At 42.5% G+C, this 21,136-nt stretch overlaps 2 protein-coding genes across 2 annotated transcripts in view; both read right to left on the reverse strand.

Moving 5' to 3' along the window:
* LOC115372241 (kinesin heavy chain-like) overlaps nucleotides 1-2,855 on the reverse strand; it is a 40,359-nt gene extending 37,504 nt beyond the window's left edge. Inside the window, exon 1 of the mRNA XM_030069953.1 lies at nucleotides 2,215-2,855. Within this exon, the coding sequence (XP_029925813.1) occupies nucleotides 2,215-2,340 (126 nt within the window). The 5' untranslated portion in view covers nucleotides 2,341-2,855. The remainder of the gene's footprint in view (nucleotides 1-2,214) is intronic.
* A 6,032-nt stretch (nucleotides 2,856-8,887) lies between these two features.
* Nucleotides 8,888-21,136, reverse strand: part of mbd5 (methyl-CpG binding domain protein 5) — a 33,187-nt gene continuing 20,938 nt past the window's right edge. The window contains exons 6-10 of the mRNA XM_030069920.1: nucleotides 15,222-15,442; nucleotides 13,157-14,305; nucleotides 11,558-11,631; nucleotides 10,269-10,344; nucleotides 8,888-9,723 (exon numbers count right to left, since the gene is read on the reverse strand). Of these exons, the coding sequence (XP_029925780.1) occupies nucleotides 9,652-9,723; nucleotides 10,269-10,344; nucleotides 11,558-11,631; nucleotides 13,157-14,305; nucleotides 15,222-15,442 (1,592 nt within the window). The 3' untranslated portion in view covers nucleotides 8,888-9,651. The remainder of the gene's footprint in view (nucleotides 9,724-10,268; nucleotides 10,345-11,557; nucleotides 11,632-13,156; nucleotides 14,306-15,221; nucleotides 15,443-21,136) is intronic.

Genomic DNA, 21,136 nt, shown 5'->3' on the forward strand with positions numbered 1-21,136 from the left:
GCTGCTTGACATATCAAGGTACAGGGTTCGAGAATTTTTTTTTTTTTTTTTAAATATATACATTAAATAAAAAAAAAACAAATAAAAAAGTATACAAAGGGGTTTTTTGTTTGAAATTATTTTAACAAAAATGACAAAAATATAAAATATTTAAAAAGTAAACAAACATTGTGAGCTTCCAGACAAAAAATAAAATAAAAATAAAAAATAAAATAAAATTGTCTTCATCAGCCAAAGATGCCATTTTGTTTTAATATTTAAATTTAAAGGAAAAAAAAGCAAATGTCATTCAGTTTTCCAAGCGCTGACGATACAGAGTTTTTTCACAATAATTTGCATATAATGCTAACTGACAACCTAGCCAGCTGTTCATCTCAGTCACTGGAGCTGATGGCTAGCGAGCATCCAGCTAGCACAGACGTATAAAAATGAGAAAAATGATTGAAACGTTGACATCTAAAGTAAGTAAATTGTATTTCAGCTCGTTACAGTCATTTGAGGATCCTTTAAAATACAACATGTTAGTTTTAAATGGCTAAAAATGCGCTGGGGGTGGATGGGGGGGCTCGACTAAAGTTACAGCCCACCCTGCCTGTCAGATCGTAGTTACGGCCCTGGAAACCCACCATATAATCCTGTCTAATCCAGATAAAAAGCTAAAATGCACTTCTATGAGTTTCCACAACAGAAAACTTGTATCTCAGAAGTTAAAACACACACTGGCAACTATCCTGTGGCAGCATAAAAAAAAAAAAAAAAAAAAACTAGTTAATGGTCGATATTTTACAGTGTTTACATCTCCCTTTCATTACTGCACACATTTTTATAAGTTTTATAGTCTGACAGGTTTTATATTTTGTTATATTCTTACTTTGTCCTCTCCCTTATTGTATTTCTTCCTGTGTGGCAAGAGAAATCCACACTCCCTGCAGGCAACATACTTGGCTAATAAACAAATTCTGGTATCTGATATCTGCTGTGTCATGTAAGAAACAAAAATACAATGATGATCATGATGAAATAATAATATCTGCATATTTCCAATGTTTGTTTGATGTTAATGGTGTAAAGATGCTTGTTTGGCTTCTCATCAGCCTTAGAAATAAACAATAATACTATAATAATAACATATATGTGCAGTTTAAGAGTGTGGATGGTTGTAATATTTCAGTAAGAGGGTGAAAAAGTTGCAGTCTTGGGTTTCAGGCCTGTGGAAGCTGCTGGGCTGAAAAATGGCTGTAATATTCCCTGTGGTATTCCTATAATATTCCTGTAATAGGGCCACTCATAGTGAGTCAGTGTTTCTCACAGGTGACACAGCAGAGCAGCGTGTTGTCCACTCAGCAGCTCGGTGCTGCATCACTCACACACACACACACACACACACACACACACACACACACACACACACACACAAAACTAGAAAAGCATCAACAGCATCATGCACTATCAGGGGGTGGATGATAAACATTTGTATTTTGAGGGTTTTTTTTCACATAGTTATTACTTCACTGTCATCATCATTATTTACTAATTATATATTGCAATTTACCAAGTTTATTTTATTTTTATTTTGTTAGACAAGACATAAATCTTTATGATCAAATGCAAAACATGCTTGGTCATCATGATATTTTCAACTATTTTTCAACATTTTGAACTGATTTGATATTTAATGGTTCATCTGGCTGTGCCTACATACTGGACAATGGTGAAAATTATTCAGAAAAGTATTTTAAACTTGACTCATACACAAACTGTGATTGTTTGTACTGACTGACAGATGAGAGGTTTAAGTCCCATCAGCATGCCTGTGGTCCAGTTTCACAGTCTGACTGGCTGTAATGGAAATGCTCTTATCATCACTGTGTTATTCCTATAATATTCCTCTGGGAGCTCTCAGAGTTGTCTGTGTTACTGAACAGGGAGTTTACACTGACATGACTGGACTTAATGGTGTTTTATCTCCTATACTTCACTGTAATATTCCAAACTGGGAAATGCATGTTTTCTTTCGTGGAATATTTGGGAAATATTCCTCCAAACTTCCTCCAGGCCGCCTGCTGCGCTGCGGCCTGCCTGCAGGTTTTGGCGAGTTTGTCATCAGCCAACATTCCCATATCTAAAAATAAATCACTGCAGTGTGTCAGTGGACTGAAAACATCAACATGAAGCGTGTGTGTGTGTGTATGTGAGAGAGTGTGTGTGACTTGCCGTTATCACCACGGTGTCGTCCTCCTTGAATTTGGGGATGTATTTGTCTCCTCTGTTGATCTCGGCTTCGTTCAGCGGCCTGAAGCGGCACATCACTCTCACCCCGCACTCCGCAGCGTCCACCATGGCTGCGGAAATGTTTACACTGCCTCAAAAAATGCGTAAAAACACAGGGAAAAAACGCAGATTAAGGCTGGAAAACAGGAGAGAAGCGAGTTATTTTGACCTAGCGGCGCCCAAAGTGAGGTTCAAGGACCTCCAGCGGGTCCTTGAAGGGTTTTCCAGGCGTCCCCGAGCAAACTGGCAGCTCATTTACCAGAAACAATCACAACAGTGATGCAGGTTTGGCTGCTCCCTCCCACCTGCAGCACTCAGTTTCACTAATTCATATCCAGCAGCAGAAAGATGATTTAAAGTCGCGCACAGCCAGACACTCCGCCACAGTGCGGCTCCCGGCTGCTTTCAGAAGTTTGGGGTAGTTTTTTTTTTTTTTTTTTTTTTATCCGATGCGCAACGCGTCCTTCATCCGAGCCGAGGCTGTCCGGCTTTCCTCGGCTGCGCCACGGCCGAAACACACCAACTGCGGCTCCGCATCCCGCGGAGGAAACCAAACATCAGTCTGTTCCTGCGCAACGAGACGCCGTCACCAGGGACGGAGCGAGCAGGGAGCAGCCGGATGTGTGTGTGAGTGTGTGTGAGTGTGTGTGTGTTTGTGTCAGGGTGAAGCAGCCCGGAGGAGCTGCCCGGCCTGCACGGAGCGGAGCTGCATGGGACGGATGCGCAGAAACAACCGCATCGTCCTGTAGGCTGCACTGCCAGGCGCGCTCCCGCAGGCACGCAGCCGTGACGCGCGCACCCGCCCGCCTCCTGCATCAGCACCACGCGCACACGCCGAAGCATCACCCACCAACGCGTGCACGAAACTCCTGGTGAAAAGTCACTGTCATGGTCCTGCAACACCGCTGCACACGCTGCTTAAGGGCCATAAAGGTGCATTCCGTATATTGTATATGCGCATTTATACTGTATTTTCATCTTTTTAAAGTCATGTTCTTATGATTTTATGCTGCCGTGGGAAAGAAATGTCAAAGATACTTAATAAAGTATCTTTCTATATATCTATCCATCTGATTTATATCTTCTTCATCTTCGCTAATATTCCTATGTGTGTACCTCATGGTATAATCTTTAATCTTCTGATGATACTCTCATAGTATTTCTAGTAATTTAGTTTGTCTATATGGTGATGAATGGAGACTGTAGAGTAACCCTGCAGTGGTTGCTGGTATCTCTATAATACTCCTGTAATATTTCCATAATATTCTTGGGGTTTTGCTGGGATATTTAACATCCATGTTTTAAGTAGCAGCCTTTATCAACTCTTTTGGACCAGCGGGAAATGTTAAGTCTGCAGCTCCAGATGGACATTAATCTAGAAACATGTTCCTCTGTATTACTGTATTTTGTAAAGAGAACCGACTAAATATGTAACCAGCCAGTTTGGGGTGTGGGTGAAATCCATATTTGTAAATAAGGATATACCTTTCCATCTTTTTAATATGGTTTTAATATTTTCTTTCCCCCTTTATTAATATGACTTAAGCCTTTATAAATTATTGACAAGGTTATTTGTTTATTTATTTACAGCCATCACCTACTTATCCAGTTATAAATGTGACTATATTCATCTCTTCATCTGGAATACATTTATACGATTAACCCTATCTTCAGCACTTGGTAACCTTGTTTCAAAAAGTGCTATATTCATAAAATTATTATCAATACCTGGTTATTGATCCACTCTACCAGCCATTTATTCATGTACTGGGTTATTCATTCCCAGTTGAGTGCAGTGCATTTAGGGATTGCGCTTGAATACAGCAGCCATCCCACTGCACTGCATGATTATTCCACTAATTCCCCACCAGAGGGCGCTGCTGAACAAGAAACCGCAGCCTGAACCTGATGCACTGGTGAGTGAACTTTGGTTGAACTCAATTTTCAACCCCCATAATTACAATATAATACAATTAATAAGTAATAAAATAAAAAATACAATGAATAAAAGTGAAAAACACATTACACAGCAGGTTATTCAAGTAAGAGTGACCATGTTTTTAATATCTTAAACATCTGTGCAACATTGTTCAAAATGTTACATCACTGCATGACCTGTAATGTTTCACAATATTTACAAAAAAAATGCTGCTTACATCAAACCATTAAAAAAAAAAAAAAAAAATCCAAACAATTTCAAAATTATGGACTGACAAACTATCCCTAGCCCACATTAACACAAAAAATGCAATCAAGTGCACATCATACTTCACGCAAGTCTATTTTTGTAAAGTATATATTAGTGAGAAAATATATACTTAATTACAAGTTGAAAAAATAAAATACTGACAACGAAAGGTTGGAAGAGAAAAGTAGAAGGGTGGTGAGAATCAAAAGAGCAAACGAGTGTCGAGGGAAAAAACAAAAAAGTTCACTGGCAAAGAGAGTAAAATCACACACTCACACCTCAACACACACACTCATGGTGGGGAGGACATGGGAAATGGGGGGGATAGACTGCACAGACCATTTTCAAAAACACAAAAAATGCGCTGAATTCTTGACCACAAACAACATGAAAGCAACAGAACAGATCTGTAACACATGGGTTCCCGAGCCGAGGCCGGGCCCTGCATGTCATTGCACAAAAATAAAACGGAGGGGGTCGGGAGGAGGAGGAGGGGGGGCAGAATGAACTTTACCGAAAGAGCTCACGTGTTTCTGGACACTGAACGTCACCGTGGTTGAAATGGCTGGAGGGTTTCCTCGCCATGACTTAGAGTATAAAAAATTATAAACTCCTGGAAGGGTGTGCACATTCTGACAAGGTGGGATGTGTTGGAACAGGGAGGAGGGGGGGTTTCGTCGGCTCAAATTACAGTAAAACTGAATTTTGGGTTTTGTTTTTGTTTTGTTTTTTTTGTAGTGGATTTCCTTGGCAAAAGTAGGACAAGTTTGGAAACGGTGGATGGCTTCCCCTCAGAAGACACCTGACCGAGGGTGTTGTTTAAAGAAATACTCCTGAGTTTTGGGTGAAATAGCCCTTTTTCCAACTTCCCCAGACAGAGACAAGATGTTGGACACCATTTTCTCCTCTCCTCTGTACGTCCAGTGGTTCAGTTCCTAAAGGTAGCCTTTCCTGTTAGCTTAGCATAAAGACTTGAAGTCTATGGGAGTTGTTAGCATGGCTGTCAAAGTGAAAAAATGACCCTCACAGCCGTTCTGAAGCTGTCTGATTTACGGTGGATCATGTTTTCATTTTTTTTTTTTTTTTTTTTTGACAGAGCTAGGATAACGACTCCCATAGACTTCAAGTCTTTATGCTAAGCTAACAGAAAATGCTATCCATAGGAACTGAACCACTGGACGTACAGAGGTGAACATGGTGTCCAACATCTGGCCTCAGTCTGGGGAAGTCAGAAAACAGGGATTTTGCCCAAAATGTTGGAGTATTCCTTTAAGGTGTGTACAAAATTGACAAAGTGAGGACTGTTTGAAATGGGTGGGTTCCGTATCTGGAAAGAGATCACCATTTGAAATAAAGGACGTTTTGAAACATTTCTTCGCCACAAATCAATGTACAAGTTGGCTCAGAGGTCATCAAACCTGCACATGAAAAACACCTGGTACACAGAAACTGGTGGCTTTCCTTGACAGAAGTGACTAAACGTGGAGGTTCTTCAGTGTGTCAACAAGGTGAGCATCTTCTGGGTTCCACTGCTACAAATTAAGAGGAAGAATTTGAGGACTTCAAAATGTGCTCGTTCTCCAATGTGTGCGCCAGAAAGGTCGGGACAGTTTAAATAAAATCAGCGAGGTTTCTGCTGTTAAGAGAGGACAGCAAAACCAAACTGAGGAGGTTTGAATGTGTTCAAAATGTGAAAAGTTAATTAACATTTGACTTTTGGGGTTCTCAAGTTCTGTGCAAGGTAAAGATATCTTGGCTCAGGTGGGGCTGAAGTTCAATGTTCTTCAATGTGGACAAAGAAGGAGTGGCTGCACACTCAGCTCCATGTTGAGGTTATATTTGTCAATGTTTCAGTCGGTCAATTTCAGAAGTGTCCTGAAGAGCGTTTGCCAAACAAAATGCTGACAAATGTAACCTCTATGTGAAACTGAGCGTAAAGACGCTCTTTACTTATTTTCCTGAGCAACCTTTCCATCACAAACTGCAATAAAATTTGACTTTAGGGTTTTTGTGAGCGCATGAACATTAAGCGGTTTGTCATCTGCACACATTACAGTAAGAACTTGGATTTTGTGCAGATTTTAAAGTAATTAACTGCTGAGTCTTTGCTTCAAGTAAGACTAGATTTTGACTTCATGACTCTTAGGTTAGGATACTTGAAATACACGACCACAAAATGAGTTTTTAGAGAGAGTGTGTGTGTGTGTGTGTGTGTGTGTGTGTGTGTGTGTGTGTGTATGCGCGCACACCAGAGGAGACGAGGACATTTTGAAACAGGCAGCAAATTACAGTCTTGGAGGATCCAGAAGGTGCGCTCGGGGGTGCGGACAATTCGGAGATGCAGCGTTTCCAAGCTGGTGAACTTTGCCGGTTCTTGGTATTGCACTTGATAAACGTGTAGTGAGTTCAGGTTCAAGCTGTTGTTTAGTCGTGGAGTCGAGGAGCAGCTGAGCTTGTGTCCCACCTCCATCTCAAACAACCTGATCCACAGCTTCCCCAGTTTTTTTTTTTTTCAACCTCAATACTGCACTTTCACACCGATCCAGTGATGGTTTTTGCTTTTCGGTTGGAGACTCTTTGATAGCTAGTAGTGTTAGAACTGCATTTATTACCATTACAAACTCTGTCTGCCTTTTTCAGACGTGCATATTCATAAATAGTATGGTGCTGAAGGCAGACAGGCATACATAATTTTTTTGTCTATAACGGAAGTAATCAATGAAAATAATCTGTAACAAGAACAAGTAGCTAGCCTAACTGTAAAAAAAAAGTGTTTTCTGATGCTCACTTAAATAAAGAGAACATGACCTTTTTAACAGACTATCTGAATACATGAACCATTCATGTGTAAAAAAAAAAAAAAAAAAAAAAGAAGGAAAGAAAGAAAGAAAATAAAGAAAAGAAAAATCAATGAAAACATACATATACACATATAAGGCTTGAGTTTTCAACTCTTGGTAGTATTATTGCCATCTAGCATATTTGTAAAGCTTAAAATAAATATGAAATACTGTACATAAATAATTTACAACAATAAGCAAAACAAACAAACTAAAAAAAAAAAGAAAAGAAAACATAAGGCCCCTAATTGTGAGAAATGCTTTCACCGCTCTTCAAAACCGAGTTAGTGTTCCTTATCACAATCTAGACTCAGGTCACAAACTAGACCGCCGCTGAGGTCGCTCTCTCTCTACCTAAAGCTATCTGTGGCAAAAATATGACTACAGTATTGGAAAAAATCATTGTACGAACGAGCACGAGAACATAATCACAACCAAATGACACTTGTTTTCCCAATGCAGCCTGCAATTCTTGCTGGGAATTAAAGGAAAAATCCCCCGGGACCACCTCAACACTTCTTTAAAAAACACCTGTCAGTGATGTTCTGTGTATTTCAGAGTCAATTTTGTTGTTTACTGGCTGATCAGTGAACGAGATGACTCCAGTTGCAGTGTTTGTCCATCAGGGGCAGCACTGAGCACTTGCTAAACAGAGTAGAATATATGGCGGTCAATGGGGCTAAATGCTAGAAGACAATCAATACATTTGATTCTAAATATTTACCAGTAACTGGACTGTTACTGTCATTGTTCCATGGCCCAAATATTTATAGTGAAGACAGAATTATAAGCTGAGGAGAAATTTATGGCTGTAAAATGTCAGTTTCAGATTTTTCCACTAACACTGAGGCTCTGTGCTGATGACTGGTTGCAGAACCAGAGGGATTTTTTTTTTCTCCATAAATGTTCCAGATTTCATTCATTTAAGTTCATAGAAATGTGGATCTTCTTAAGCAGCAGCTGCTCTTTTTCACCAATACACCATATAAAAAAAATATGACCATTCTGAGAGCTGATTTTCTGGAAAAGTCCCATTGACCGCTGTTCATTTGACTCCGTTTTAGCCTCTACATCGCCCCCTGGAGGTGGAAACACGGACTCTTGGGTATAAACTCTCTGATTGCACTGAGTAAAGCCAGACGGCAGGCGGGCAAAACAAAACCTGAACTTCCAAGCCTCTTCTGGGGTTTGCTGCTTGGCATTCTGGGAAATGTAGGAAAATGACTACCCGATGCAGACGAGTCGACTGGTTGAGGGAAAGCAGCTTCACAAAACAAAGAAATCACGACAATAACTCCTGAAATGCAGTGAACATCACAGACTGATGTCGATTAAAGGTGTTTGGGTATCTTAAGGGGGATTTTTCCTTCAAAAGACAGGCAGGAATCAAACCTTCTTTCATCCCAAAATTCACCAACTTCACTGTTTTTTTTTTTCCCAGGACTTCCGAGTGATGTCCGCTTGCCTGCCGAAAGCGAGTGGAAGATTCGCCAACATTTGGCTGCGCCGGTGGTCGTTTCCCACCGTGTTTAGAGGGGAACATTGAACACTTTCTGCTGGTAAAGTTCATTCTGTGTGTGTTTTTTTGTCCAATACAAATGAACACTTAACTGGTGTGAAGTGACTGTCGTAATGGAGAACTCACATACTCATGCCCGTTCCACTGCTGTTCCCTTACCAAAAAACAGCAACGTCTTACAGTTCATCATATAAAAGCTTTAGGCTGTATTCTTATTTATCCTATGCGCGCGGCCGGTCGTTAACGCGACCGCATTTCTGAATAGAAACCAAGACATTGGTACACTTCTTCTGCTTTGTTTTTGTACAATAAAAGATAAAATGTGCATTAGGTACGCTTGTACATGACATTGTACAATATTTACATACAATTCTTAATAGCATGAAATTTCAGGATTATCTATGTACATATTGAAAATGTATCAGAAATATTTGGACTGTCTATTTTTCTTAAATATGTAAGGTAATGCTCGTAGCTTTTTTTTTCATTCGTTTTACTATCTTATACTAGAAAAAAATAGTTAATTCAGTGAGCTGTAGACAAATTGCAACCGTTTTGATTTTTTTCTTTTTTCTTCGTTTTGTTGTTTTTTTTTTTTTTTTTTTTTAATTTAATTTTTATTTTTTTTACACAGTTAAAACTGTATTGGTGATTGGAATTTCCAGCACCTTCTGTGGTCAGTCAGTCATTAAGTCAAGTTGATATCATGGAACAACGATGTACCACTGTAAAGTCCATGTGTAGCACCTGGTAAAGAGCTCAGATCGCATCAAGGCTGAACGGACGATGTTTCCGAAGGCTTCGAGGACGTTCTTGGGCCGACACATTCAATGTTATCTGGAAATCTTCCTCCTCTTAGGCTTGGGTAGCTTGACCTGACGATCCCTCGAGGGGATCTGATGGACCTGGAGACGAGATGTTTTTTTAGGAATAATGTGAAAGACAGAGAGAATATTCTCGTTAAAACAGATGCGTCATTAAGGGAGATGTGTCTCGAGTCGTTCCGGAGAAGATGAGAAAGCAGAGGGGAGAGGAGGAATGGGAGATAAGGGAAGAGGAAAAGGAGGTCGGGGTGTAAAACTGAACTGTAAAAAAACAAACCATTCAATACACAATACTCCCCACAAGTGTTAGAAACATGCACTGTATGAGCCATACAACTACACACTAAAGTATTTTATGTTTGTTTTACATAATCTAAGTAGACATTTTCCTTTTGAAAGAATATTTGTTAATTACAAATATCTGAAAAAAGTGATTGTTGCAAGTAAGACAAAATACAGAGAATACTAGAAGAGTTTTTTTCTCCCAGGAGTACAAAAATAAATCAAAACCAAAATCTTGACTCAAAAACCGGAATACAAACTGAACCGTGGGTTTATTGAACTGCTACCCCCCTACAAGGAGGGGAGGGGAGAAAGGGAAGGAGGGCGGAGGTGCAGATACTCACTGTGCCCGACATCTTATCCAGCTCACTCATGGCCTCGTGGATAGCAGCTTCCAAATGATTATTCAGTTTCCCCGGTCTGTTGGACAACATGCACGTTTTATTTCACATTGCAGGCGTTCGGCTGATACTGTAATGCAGAGTCTTGCTCAGAGACGGGGATCAAACTTGTGGTCGGCCTGTAACAGGACAGAGACTCCGACCACTAGGTGGCACTGCTGTCTCAGAACAGCGATATAAAAAAATCACCAATCTGACAACAGTGTGTTTTGGTAATGTCACTTAATTTTTCCCTCAATCTTTTCCATACTGGTTTGAATAATTATACTACAGGTGTCGACAGGCATGAGAGTTACGTTTAATGCTTTTTAAGGGCTTTTTATAAGAAATTTTAATTTAACATGTGACAAAAGGCATTCTTCAGGTTCATACAAGTATTGCAGGTAAATATAAAGTCACCAACTATGTGTGGTTCAGTGTAGAGGTAGGAAAACGTTAGGTTAAGTATTGTAGTAGTTTGCACTGTAATAAATCCATTAATTACCTTTCCCCACAAAACTTGGGACCAGAACAAGGATTTTCGGGTATTTATTTTGACTGTATAACATGTTTGTATAAAGTGAGTTCAGTTAATCTGCGATACAACTGTTCTTTGTTTAGATGAGAAGACACGCACTGCTCCTCGTGACACTTTGACTGCAAGAGACATGAACTGTATGACGTATATGGAGACTGTAAACTCAGACCGAGACATTTCATATTGTATTTAAGAGATGATTTCTAGCGAGACAATTTAAATCCATGAATAAAGGGCTGAAAATGCTCAGATTTCCTTTTCAACCAAACACTGCACCACCTGACAGCAGTGATTAGCACATTTTCAGCAAGAGAGTGGGAACTAATTGGCGAAATTGGTGAAAAACGGTGTCGCCTTTGTTTGGAATGAAAACCTACGCACTTTGTCCCATTCCTATTCCTGTTTCGAGGCCTTAAAATTGGCTTGTTTGGCTAGTTAGACATTTTAAAGGCTTGTTATGGACCTGCAGACACCTTGATACATGCTTTCACCCAAACAAAAAAGCTTATTTTCATTTCTATTCTTCTACTGCAGCACAAAATTAAGATAAAAACTGTCTGCAAAAAGTACATCTTTCAGGAAAAAACTTTGACTTGATAAAATAGTTGCTTCCAGAGCCACATGAATCATAAAACTCCCTCAACACAAACACAAAACTTTCAGTTTGAGGTATGAGACGCAGGTCAGTGTGTGTGTGAGCAGTGTATGGACTTACTTCCGGTTTCTTTTGGCGGCTCGGTCAAGTGCCTCCAAGTCGTGAGTTAGTGTTTTTAGCTTCTCTGGCTCTACCTGCGTGGAAACACAAGAGTTTGCCCAGGTGAGTACAGAGGATGGGAAATGACCACCAACCCCCCACCTGTAGGTTTGTTTTTCTCCCGGCCACTCTGGCAGGTAACCATCATTGAGAGCTCCTCTTCTACTCTAAATCTGGATTTGGCAGCTGAAATCGTGGCGCTGTCTGGTGCATTTTGGAAACCAAACGCCTGTGTCTGCTGGACAAAACAGTGTGTTCGCTGCTCTGAATTTTCAATGTTGCATTACATCCACCTGATGAAAAACAGCTTCCAGTCAAACACAAACTATCATATTATCTAGTATTTGACTATTCTGTAAGCAACAGTCTAAGGCTGGCAGACAACTAACAACTTTAATTCATGCAAATCTGTGAATTTCACGAGTAGAAGTTTTTCAACTTGAGCGAAGAATCTGTCTGTGTGCACTCAGAGCTCTCAAAATCAGAAATACTTTATGGATCCCCGAGGGGAAATTAGGTGAGTCTATGACTCAACATTAAATTCATACAGAGCAAAAAAAGGTGAGGGCTCAGAGAAAAGTGTGCCAAGAAACTGGACAACCTGGTAAGTTCTGAAAATTGTTGTCTGTTACTTGATTCCAGCTATCGCTTGTACTTTACGATGAACCAAGTTAGCACGAGCACATTATTTTGGTCATAGGTAATAACAGAAATTTAATATTGTTAAGGTATGTGGTAGCTACATGGAGGTCAGCCTCCTGTTGCTCTCCCCTTTTCCAGAAGGAGTAAATATTTGTGGGTTGCGAAATACTTCAAAAAACACTCCAGCGGCCATATTCTCAGCACTATAGCAGGGTGAAAATTCTCTCTGTGATTGGTCTGAACACACCATAGCAATAATTCATCGTCGAGTTAGAGTTTTGTATTATTAACCTCTGAATATAAATCTGCAGCAGTGTTTCCACAACAATTTACTGCACATTAATCATATGGTGATTAAAAGGGATTCTGACGCAGCAGTGATCATGACTCCCGCTTCTGTGTATTCTAAAAACTGCGCCATACACCTTGCCTACCTAAAACTGACAGCTGCTGAGACTGGAATGAGGATTGTGTGGAATCAACCATCACACAACTCCAAATTAAAATTCACAAACCATTTTCAGGAGTTCACCTGCCAAATTCAGTTTTCAAACAAAACTGGACGGCAGAAGGATGGCTGGTTAGATGCTTAACAAGATGGCAAAGTTAAACTTCCCAGCCAGTGATGTTCCCTCTAAAGCAGCAGTCCAGTTCTGAACCACTGAAGAGTGTAACATGTTGTTTCAACTGGGCTTTGGTTCCAATACCAAATAATATCAAATACTGTGATATCTGCAGCTGTTTTGTCACAGCTGCAATTAGATCAGATTTTATGCTGCAACATTAGAGACATGAGGAGGAAGTTTATAGAGTACAAATTGGGTACCACTGGGTTTGAGGAAACACAAACTTTATGAGTGTGATCAGAGATTAAGTGTCCATCTGTGTGGGCAGGAGGTCACAGACTGTTCCTCTCACCTTGGCCTGCTCCCGGAGCTGCATGGCAGCGCTGTGCACTTGTTCGTCCCCGGCCAGCTTGGCAGGCCAGGGTGGGAAGCCCTTCAGCTGGCCCCACACCAGCTCCCCCATGTTGAAGGTCCTGGACCGGTAGTGGAGCAGCTCTGAGGAGGGCGAGTCCGGCTGCCGCAGGTCCTCCTCGCTGCTCAGGCTCTTTGTGTCCGACGGGCTGGGCGCCATGCCGTTAAAGTGGCCATTGTAGTGGCTGTAGTCTTTGGCCGTGGCCAGCGGCCCCTCCAGGCTGGTGGAGGAGCTGGGCGACTGGTCGTCCCCCGTCAGCTCCTGCCGCGGGGGGCCCAGCACCTCACCGTACCCCCGGGTGCTGAACTGGGGCGTGGCGCCGTTGATGTGGGCGCAGCGCTCCACAGTCTGCTCCAGACGCTCCTTGTAGTTGGCAGGTGTCCGGCTGCAGTTGTTAAAGCGGTAGCTATCATCGAGGAAGGCTTTATCGGGGGCGAGGGCCAAGCCGTGGTCGTGGGACCCCTCGGTGGGGCAGGGAGGGGCGGGGGCCAGGCTGGCAGGTCGCTCCATGCAAGGACTGCTCCTCACCTGGGTGGAACACTCCAGGAACTCCTCGCCGCCCCAGGTGCTGCTGTTGTTACTGTGAGTGTCGAAGCCTCCAGCGTGCGTCGCCTCCCCATCCCACTGCCCCCTGGGGGTCCTGCGCCCGGGGGAACGGAAGTAATCATTGGCTTCCTGGCCATCTGGGGTGCTCTTCCCCGGCTCCAGGTTCTTCTGAGCCCGGCCCGGCCTGCCTTGCCTTGGTCTGGGCTGCTGGGAAAGCACCTCCCCTTCCTGGTGGCTGTGGATGACGGCGTTGACCACGTGGGGGAGGTTGACGGGCTCCCCGATGGAGGCGGTGAAGGCACTCATGGCGCTGAGGGCAGGCACCGGGCTGGCCTGCGTGGTCCCACTCACTGTGGTGGTGATGGTTACGTGCATGCCCTTGCTGGCGGCGTCTACCACAGCTCTGTAGATGGCGTCCACTGACTCGGGGCCTCCGCCCGGGAGCCTGTCAGGACCCGGCGTACCCGCTGGAAGCCCCTCGGCCTGGGGCTGGAGCTCCCGCTGCTGCCCCTCCCCATACTGCGGATGGGGCAACATCCCTTGCTGCGGACACAAAACCGAGGTCAGCCCAGCACCAGAAACACATAAAAAATACAAAAACAAACTATGTGAGCTGCTGCAAATAAAAAAAAAAAGAGTTTACCTTACAGAAATATCCACAATTCACTTTAGAAAATGTAATGATAATAAAAAATGAAATTTTAGTTATAAGTTGGTCTTCCAGTTACAATTCTCTCTGACTACAAGGATATCCTGCCACATGTTAACATTCTCTTTCTGACACACAAAATGTGATACAAGGAACTATCACTCCATAATATATATTACTTTGGCCAACACAAGAACTCTGCTAATAACATGGTAATTTATGAGGATGGGATATGAATTTCTTTCTTAAAGACTGAGTCATGATATTCAGGTGACAAATATTTCTCAAGATGTGCCATGAATCAATTTGTCAAAGTACATGTCACATTTCTCAAAATGGTGGATCCCGCACTCTTCATATCCACTTACCTGTCACCGAATTTTAAACAAGCATATCCAAGCAAGAAAGTGCACACATTCATGTTTATGCATGTATGATTTCCCATCACTGGCACCCGATGTACAGTTGATATAAAAGTGAATATTCCTGTTTTTAAGGTTGTTTTTCAAGTCAGAAAACTACCCGTGTTTATATTCCTTTCAAATAACCCATCTGTTACATTCTCACATTTTTTCTGACCAACACATTCTTCATCTGGAAAACACTTCTGAAACTTTCAGCAGAAATTACAACAGCAGTCGGAACCCTGGTGTTCCTTTATATCAGTTTTCCAGCTTGCTTTCCTATATCTCTATATTTATAAATAACCATTTTTGCCCCCAACATCAGCCAGTTCAACATTAGTCTCAACCTAGAAAATATATGACTTTACATATTATTTGTGTGTGAATTTGTGTCCCATCAGCCCACCTGGTAGTTCTGGTAGAGGCAGGCCATGGAGCCGGTGCTGGCGTTGTTGCCGTCCTGGTAGGAGGGGTTTTCAGAGAAGTGCTGCTGGCCCTGGTAGGCCTGGTGGGGGGCGGCACCCTGCTGCAGGCCCTGGTGGACCGGCTGCTGGTACATCTGACCTCCACCGCTGTTCACGTGAGGCTGCAGGCCGCCGATAACACAGCTGAGGGACGAGGGGTTTCCTGCAGGGGGAATGGGACAAAGTAGTGAACTGGATGCTCTGTGGAAGCAGCCCGGTGTTTTGAAAAAGTGAAAACCAATCAAATTTATTAAGTCCACATACTATACCACTTCACCAAGTAAGAACCACACTGAAATTCATGATCCAGGATACAGACAACCCCCAAGGTGTGTGTGTTTTTCAGCAAAAAGAAAATGTCTGACATCCTTGTTCATTCATTCACTGGTGTCACTGTACAACCCCAAAAAACCTTCATTCAGCAGTTTAGATGCCAAAACACGTTAGCACCTCAGTTGCCTGAATACATCACTGATATGTAGACCTCTAAGATGTAATTTTCACATTTTCAAGGGATTTCCTTCAGCATGAATGGGATCAAGCAGTCAACTGGATTCCCACCTAAACAGCCTCAGATTTTATAATGGAAACAGCGCTCAGTTTTTATTAAATATTAGTTTTGGCCTTTCCGCCTTATTGGATCGTTTACAGTGGACGGAGAAAGGAAAGAGAAGGATGGATAAAATGTGACAAAGGCCCTAGGCTGAATTCCTAGACGTGGCTGTACAGTATCCGCCCCCCTCCTCCTCTGCAGGGAAATCAGAGAGCGGGGTCAGCTACAGAGCAGCAACTCTGGAAAACCACCTTTTGATCAAAAATAAATCAAAAAGTTTCATTCCAAGACATATCAAGCGTTCGGAAGCGATAATGTGATGCTAATGAAGCTTTATCGCTTTGGGGAAAATGTCTTTTCTCTGGCTTGCCTTCAAAATGTCGGGTTCAGACGCAGAGCAGCAGCTGGTAGGGGTTCGGTGCCTTGCTCAAGAATACTTTGGCAGGACGGAAGCTGTCCTGAAAGATGATCGACATGCTCACTGCGAAATCCTGCTGCACAAATATAACAATTCCTATCATCCTGCTGTGTCTTTAACATTCAACAGTATCTTCAATAGGATCTACAGTCTATTCTTTGTGCTGCAATGACTCATTTTCTCCCTCAAGGATTAATAAAGTTTATCTTATCAAATCACTGCTGTTGTGTCAAAAGCAGTGGTATTTTGGTGTTTTTATTTTGTTTTAAAGTTCACATGGTTCTTGACATGTCGAGTGTGTTTCATGAATTCCCAGGGCTTTTGAAGCGAGTTAAATATTCCAAAAATACACGAGTAAGCCATCAGGAAGAAAACCAGTCTTTCCTAAAACACTGAAATATTGGCTTTGCAGGTATGAGGATTGTACTGGACAATAACATGTTAGCTGTATGGTCTAAAAGAGTGCAATCAATATTTGTGAACATGAGCAACCTTCTCCAAAAGCCAGGCACCTGGGGACCGAAACCTGAGATTTCACCAAGGATTTCGTCTGATTCCATATGATTTCAAAAGGTATTGACATGTTTACAGTTCATTTTCTTTGTTCCTGAGAGTAGAGTTTTGTCTTGGTAGAGTTTTTTTTATTTAGTTTGTTTAAGCTCACACTTGAAAATTCAGGGCTTGTAAACAAAAAATGTTTCCCATTGCTCATATTTTGTTGACAAACAATTCCTCTGGCTGTACCACAAAATAACAGTCATCAGAATAAAGCATCAGACTACTTTGAATAATTTGGAGCTTAATTTTACTGGTAAAATTGTGTCAAACAATCTACATGTAAATAAATATTTAATAGGGATTTGGGCTGAGGGAAGAACGTCTGCGCCTTGTAATGCCAGTCAATATGCTTTTATTATGTAAGTGCATTGACTCAAAGTGGCAGATAAGAGGAAAACATGGAAAGAGCCCACACATAACCAGAAAAAGTACAAGTTTATGAGGCAAAAACATGAATTTAAGGAAACCAAAAGGTGCTCAGTGCTCATTTTCAGGATTCATCCTATTATCAGTCCAACAGATATATATTTATAATTTGAGGCACTGAGTATATATTGGTTACCATGATATCTGTTTTGGCCAATACATATCTTTTCCTTTCTCATGGACTTACACTTCTAGTGATTTTTTTTTTTTGGTAGTCTGCAGGCTCTTCCCATGTTTCCTCTAATAAGGATCTGTGGGACATAAGTGTGTCTCTTGTGTAAGAAAACTATTTCCAGAAAAGCAGAGCTCTTGTGCTGTGCCTCAAATCTGGTACAATAGTTTTGTTTTCAGTGGCAGCACTGGATGCATCACTCTCTATGCACCTCGTAGCTTCTTAAGTAATTGTGAGCATGAGGAAATGAATAGCAGTGGTGGGCGAGTGTTTCTCTGTGATGACACTTTGAGAAAAGTAAAGTGGAAAAGTTGCTCTTTCACAATCTGTTGTACCGCAAACTGGCAGAAGGACATGCTGCCAGATGCGCGCTACCAAACAGACTTGTTAGCGCAAGCGAACAAGGACAGAACCCGAGCAAAACACATCAAGGCTACAGCTGCATCGTTCGCAATGAAGAAAAAAGCCCAGTAGCAATGTTATGCAGACTGAGCCACGGAAAATACGAGATCTCAGAGGCCTAGCACTGTGTTTAGTGTGTGTGTGTGTGTGTGTGTGTGTGTGTGTGTGGACTGGTGGCGACTGGAGCAGCTGGTGCGATGCTACGTAGCTGAAGGGCAGCTGTGTGTGTTCTCCATTTTTTCCCTCTTTCCTTTTCTTTCTCTCTCTCTCTCTTTCCCCTCTGAGGCTGAGAGCCACGACTCGGCCACATCAACCCCCCCCCCCCTCCTCCTCTTCCCCTTCATCCTCCTCCACTGCTATGATATAGTGACGGCCGTTGCCGGGGGAGGTTGCCATGGGAACCGAGTGATGATTGGTGGTGCTGTCCGCTGCCAGGAAGCTTGTTGGGAACAGGGTGGGTGGGGATTATGAGGGTCGGGTGGTGTGGTTTTAGCCTGCCGGGGGATGGGCAGGGGTGGGGGGTGAAGGGGTTTGGGTGGCAGGGGGTCTGGGCAAAGGGGGGCACAATGAACTTTGGGGTTGATGGTGGTGGTAAAGAGGAGGAGGGGAAGGGAGGGGGGGCTTCAAAGCTCGCTAGCCGTCTAGAAACAGATGGTTAGAAGCCACCGACGAGGCCACTTTCAAGCAGCTTTCAGTGCTCTTAAGAAGCCTAATGTGTCGCCCAAATTAGACCCAAGTATTGGAAAATCTGCAGAGCCACACTGGGGCACAACAGCTGCTATGTGGTGACAAAATATTCTTTTATTTAAAGAGATTTAGCTCCATGGATAGATCTGTGTTCTGGCTTTTGCCATGAGGGCCTCAGCACTGTGGATTGTCCTATAGATGAGCTAATTTAATCCCATTCTCATTTTTTTTTTTTTTTTTTAAATTTAGGCCATGTCCACACAAAGGAGGGCAGAAAGCTAACCTTTTTCCCTGTGTTTTGGTTTCCATCCACACTAAGAGGCCCTTTCCAACCTTTTTGAAACCACTCTCCAAGGTATGTAAATCTGAAAACGCTGGTCTACTGTTGCAGTGTGGACGTGTTTCCAACATGCTCACATCAGATTGTCATGTGATCTAGGCTGAAGTCTAGTATTGAGCATGCAAAGACCATGTGTGTACACCTGCACGTGCTCAGTGGGGGACTTTAAGGCCTGTCACATAGTCTACGCAAGGGATGCAGAGGGCAGCGTAAGGGCGGTTGCTTCTGGTCTTTTGTAGCAAACTGAGCAGCTGAAAATTTATAAAATGGCAGTGAATGAAAGTTGCTGGCACTTAACTACCACCAATGAAGAGCGATACATGATTTTGTATGTTCCTGTGTAAACAAATGGTTGAGGTGGCAGAGCCTGGCAGAATTAATTTGTACTATTTTTTTTGCATAACTCTTTTCTGTAGTAATAGAGCATCTAGTAAACCACAAGTTCCTCCTAAAATCTGTCTAATCTCAGACTGGACCTGAGGCACTCGTTCTACATGTGTGTACTATGTAAATAAACAGCTTGCATTTACGTCTTTCTTTTTTTTTCTTCATTTTTCTTGCGTAGACCTTGGAACGGGCCAAAGTTTCGGGGCATTTCAATGTGGACGGGGCTTTTGGAAAGCTTGTAAACACAAGACTGTTTTTTTAGTGTTGATGGAACACTAAAATGACATTTTTTAATTTACCCGGCTTAGTGTAGACATGACCACAGTCTCCATCTTTGGTGCTAAGCGCTCATCGATGTGGTGATTCTGTACCGCACTTCCAGTCAATCAAACAGTGTGGGCAGGACTTGGATTTCCTGTTGATGGACTTTGAGTTTCTCTTAATCCCACAGCGTGCGCAGTACCGCCGCCGTGGGCTAAGCGTGGCAAACTGTGGTCCCTCCCTCACTCACTCAGTGACTCATGGACGACATGCGAAGGACGTTTGGCGAGGGACGTTTAGTGGGACACATGCGCTGTACGCGTAGCAAAATCTGCAGTGGAAAACGAAATCCAGAGAAGTAAAGTGAGTAGAGTTGAGCCGAGGACGTACCACGCAGTGGAAAATCATGTTTTGTCTGTTCAGTCATGGTGGCTATCACTGCTCATGCTAACTACCCAGCTCTTCTTCCTCTGTTTATTCCAAACAACGTAAAACAGAGCTGAGAGAGTTGCCTTGAATGCACCATCACTACACGTGGGCTTGAATAACAAACAAACACAGAGGCACATGACACAGAATCAAATTCCCTGCAACACTCCAATACAGAACAGGACTCAGTCCAACCGAGACAAGATGAGGAACTTGTAGCTAAAAAGTGGGATACTTCGTTTGGACAGGGTTTGGATATAAGAACTCTGATGACAAGCATAGAGTGGTATTTGGCAGAGTACGCCATAGACTGGTTCCCATGTCAGACTGCAACAGAACAAACCTCCTCTACCCCTTACAGAAGAACCAGGAGAGGCAGGACAGGGAGAGACAAAAGATGAGAGCCAATGGAAGGCAAGCAAACCTCAGTTCTCTTCAATGTCACTCCAAAATGTGGTTATATTACGTAGACAATATTTTTAGTAAATTTACAGAAAACATACTGTATCGTGATGTATATTGTTAGCAAAACATGAAATTTATCCATATCGTGAATGAAGGTTTTGTCCATATCGCACAGCCCTAATTTAGACGTATTGTTTTAACATGTGTGGCCCCAGTGGGGACAAATGCCACACTCTCTCCCCTGAGCTGCACCTGAATTTCAATGATTTAACTCAGCAGAAATACAGAATAATGGGCCACGTGGTAATGAGAACAGGTGGCCTACAGCAGGCCAGGAAGACCTTGCTGGTATCTCCATTATAAACCATATGAGGACACACAGACGCACGCTGAATACATAAACTCATATAGTCCAGTCCCATGCCAGACAGGAGAGGGGAAAAAAAATAAGACCTGGGTCTATTCAGTGCTGTCAAACACACACAGTCATACACACATGTATGCACGCACAGTCACACACAAACTTGGTCACATAAATAGATAGAAATACACACGCATACAGTCATAGACAAACACCCAGCCACGGCAGTACACACACACACACACACACACACACACACACACACATACACACAGGCCTAAATCCTCTTCAAAGGCTTCACTCTGGTCTCTATTCAGGGTCCATGGTTACTATAGCGACCGGCTAGCTGGGAGAAGCTCTTTAGAGCACCCTATCTGGGCTGCTTCCCTTAAAGCGTGATGCAGATCCCATTTCCATCTTCTTACACCATTGACTGATGCTAGTGTACAAATAAAACA

Source organism: Myripristis murdjan, chromosome 2 (genome assembly GCF_902150065.1).
Source record: "Myripristis murdjan chromosome 2, fMyrMur1.1, whole genome shotgun sequence".
NCBI classification, from domain to species: domain Eukaryota; kingdom Metazoa; phylum Chordata; class Actinopteri; order Holocentriformes; family Holocentridae; genus Myripristis; species Myripristis murdjan.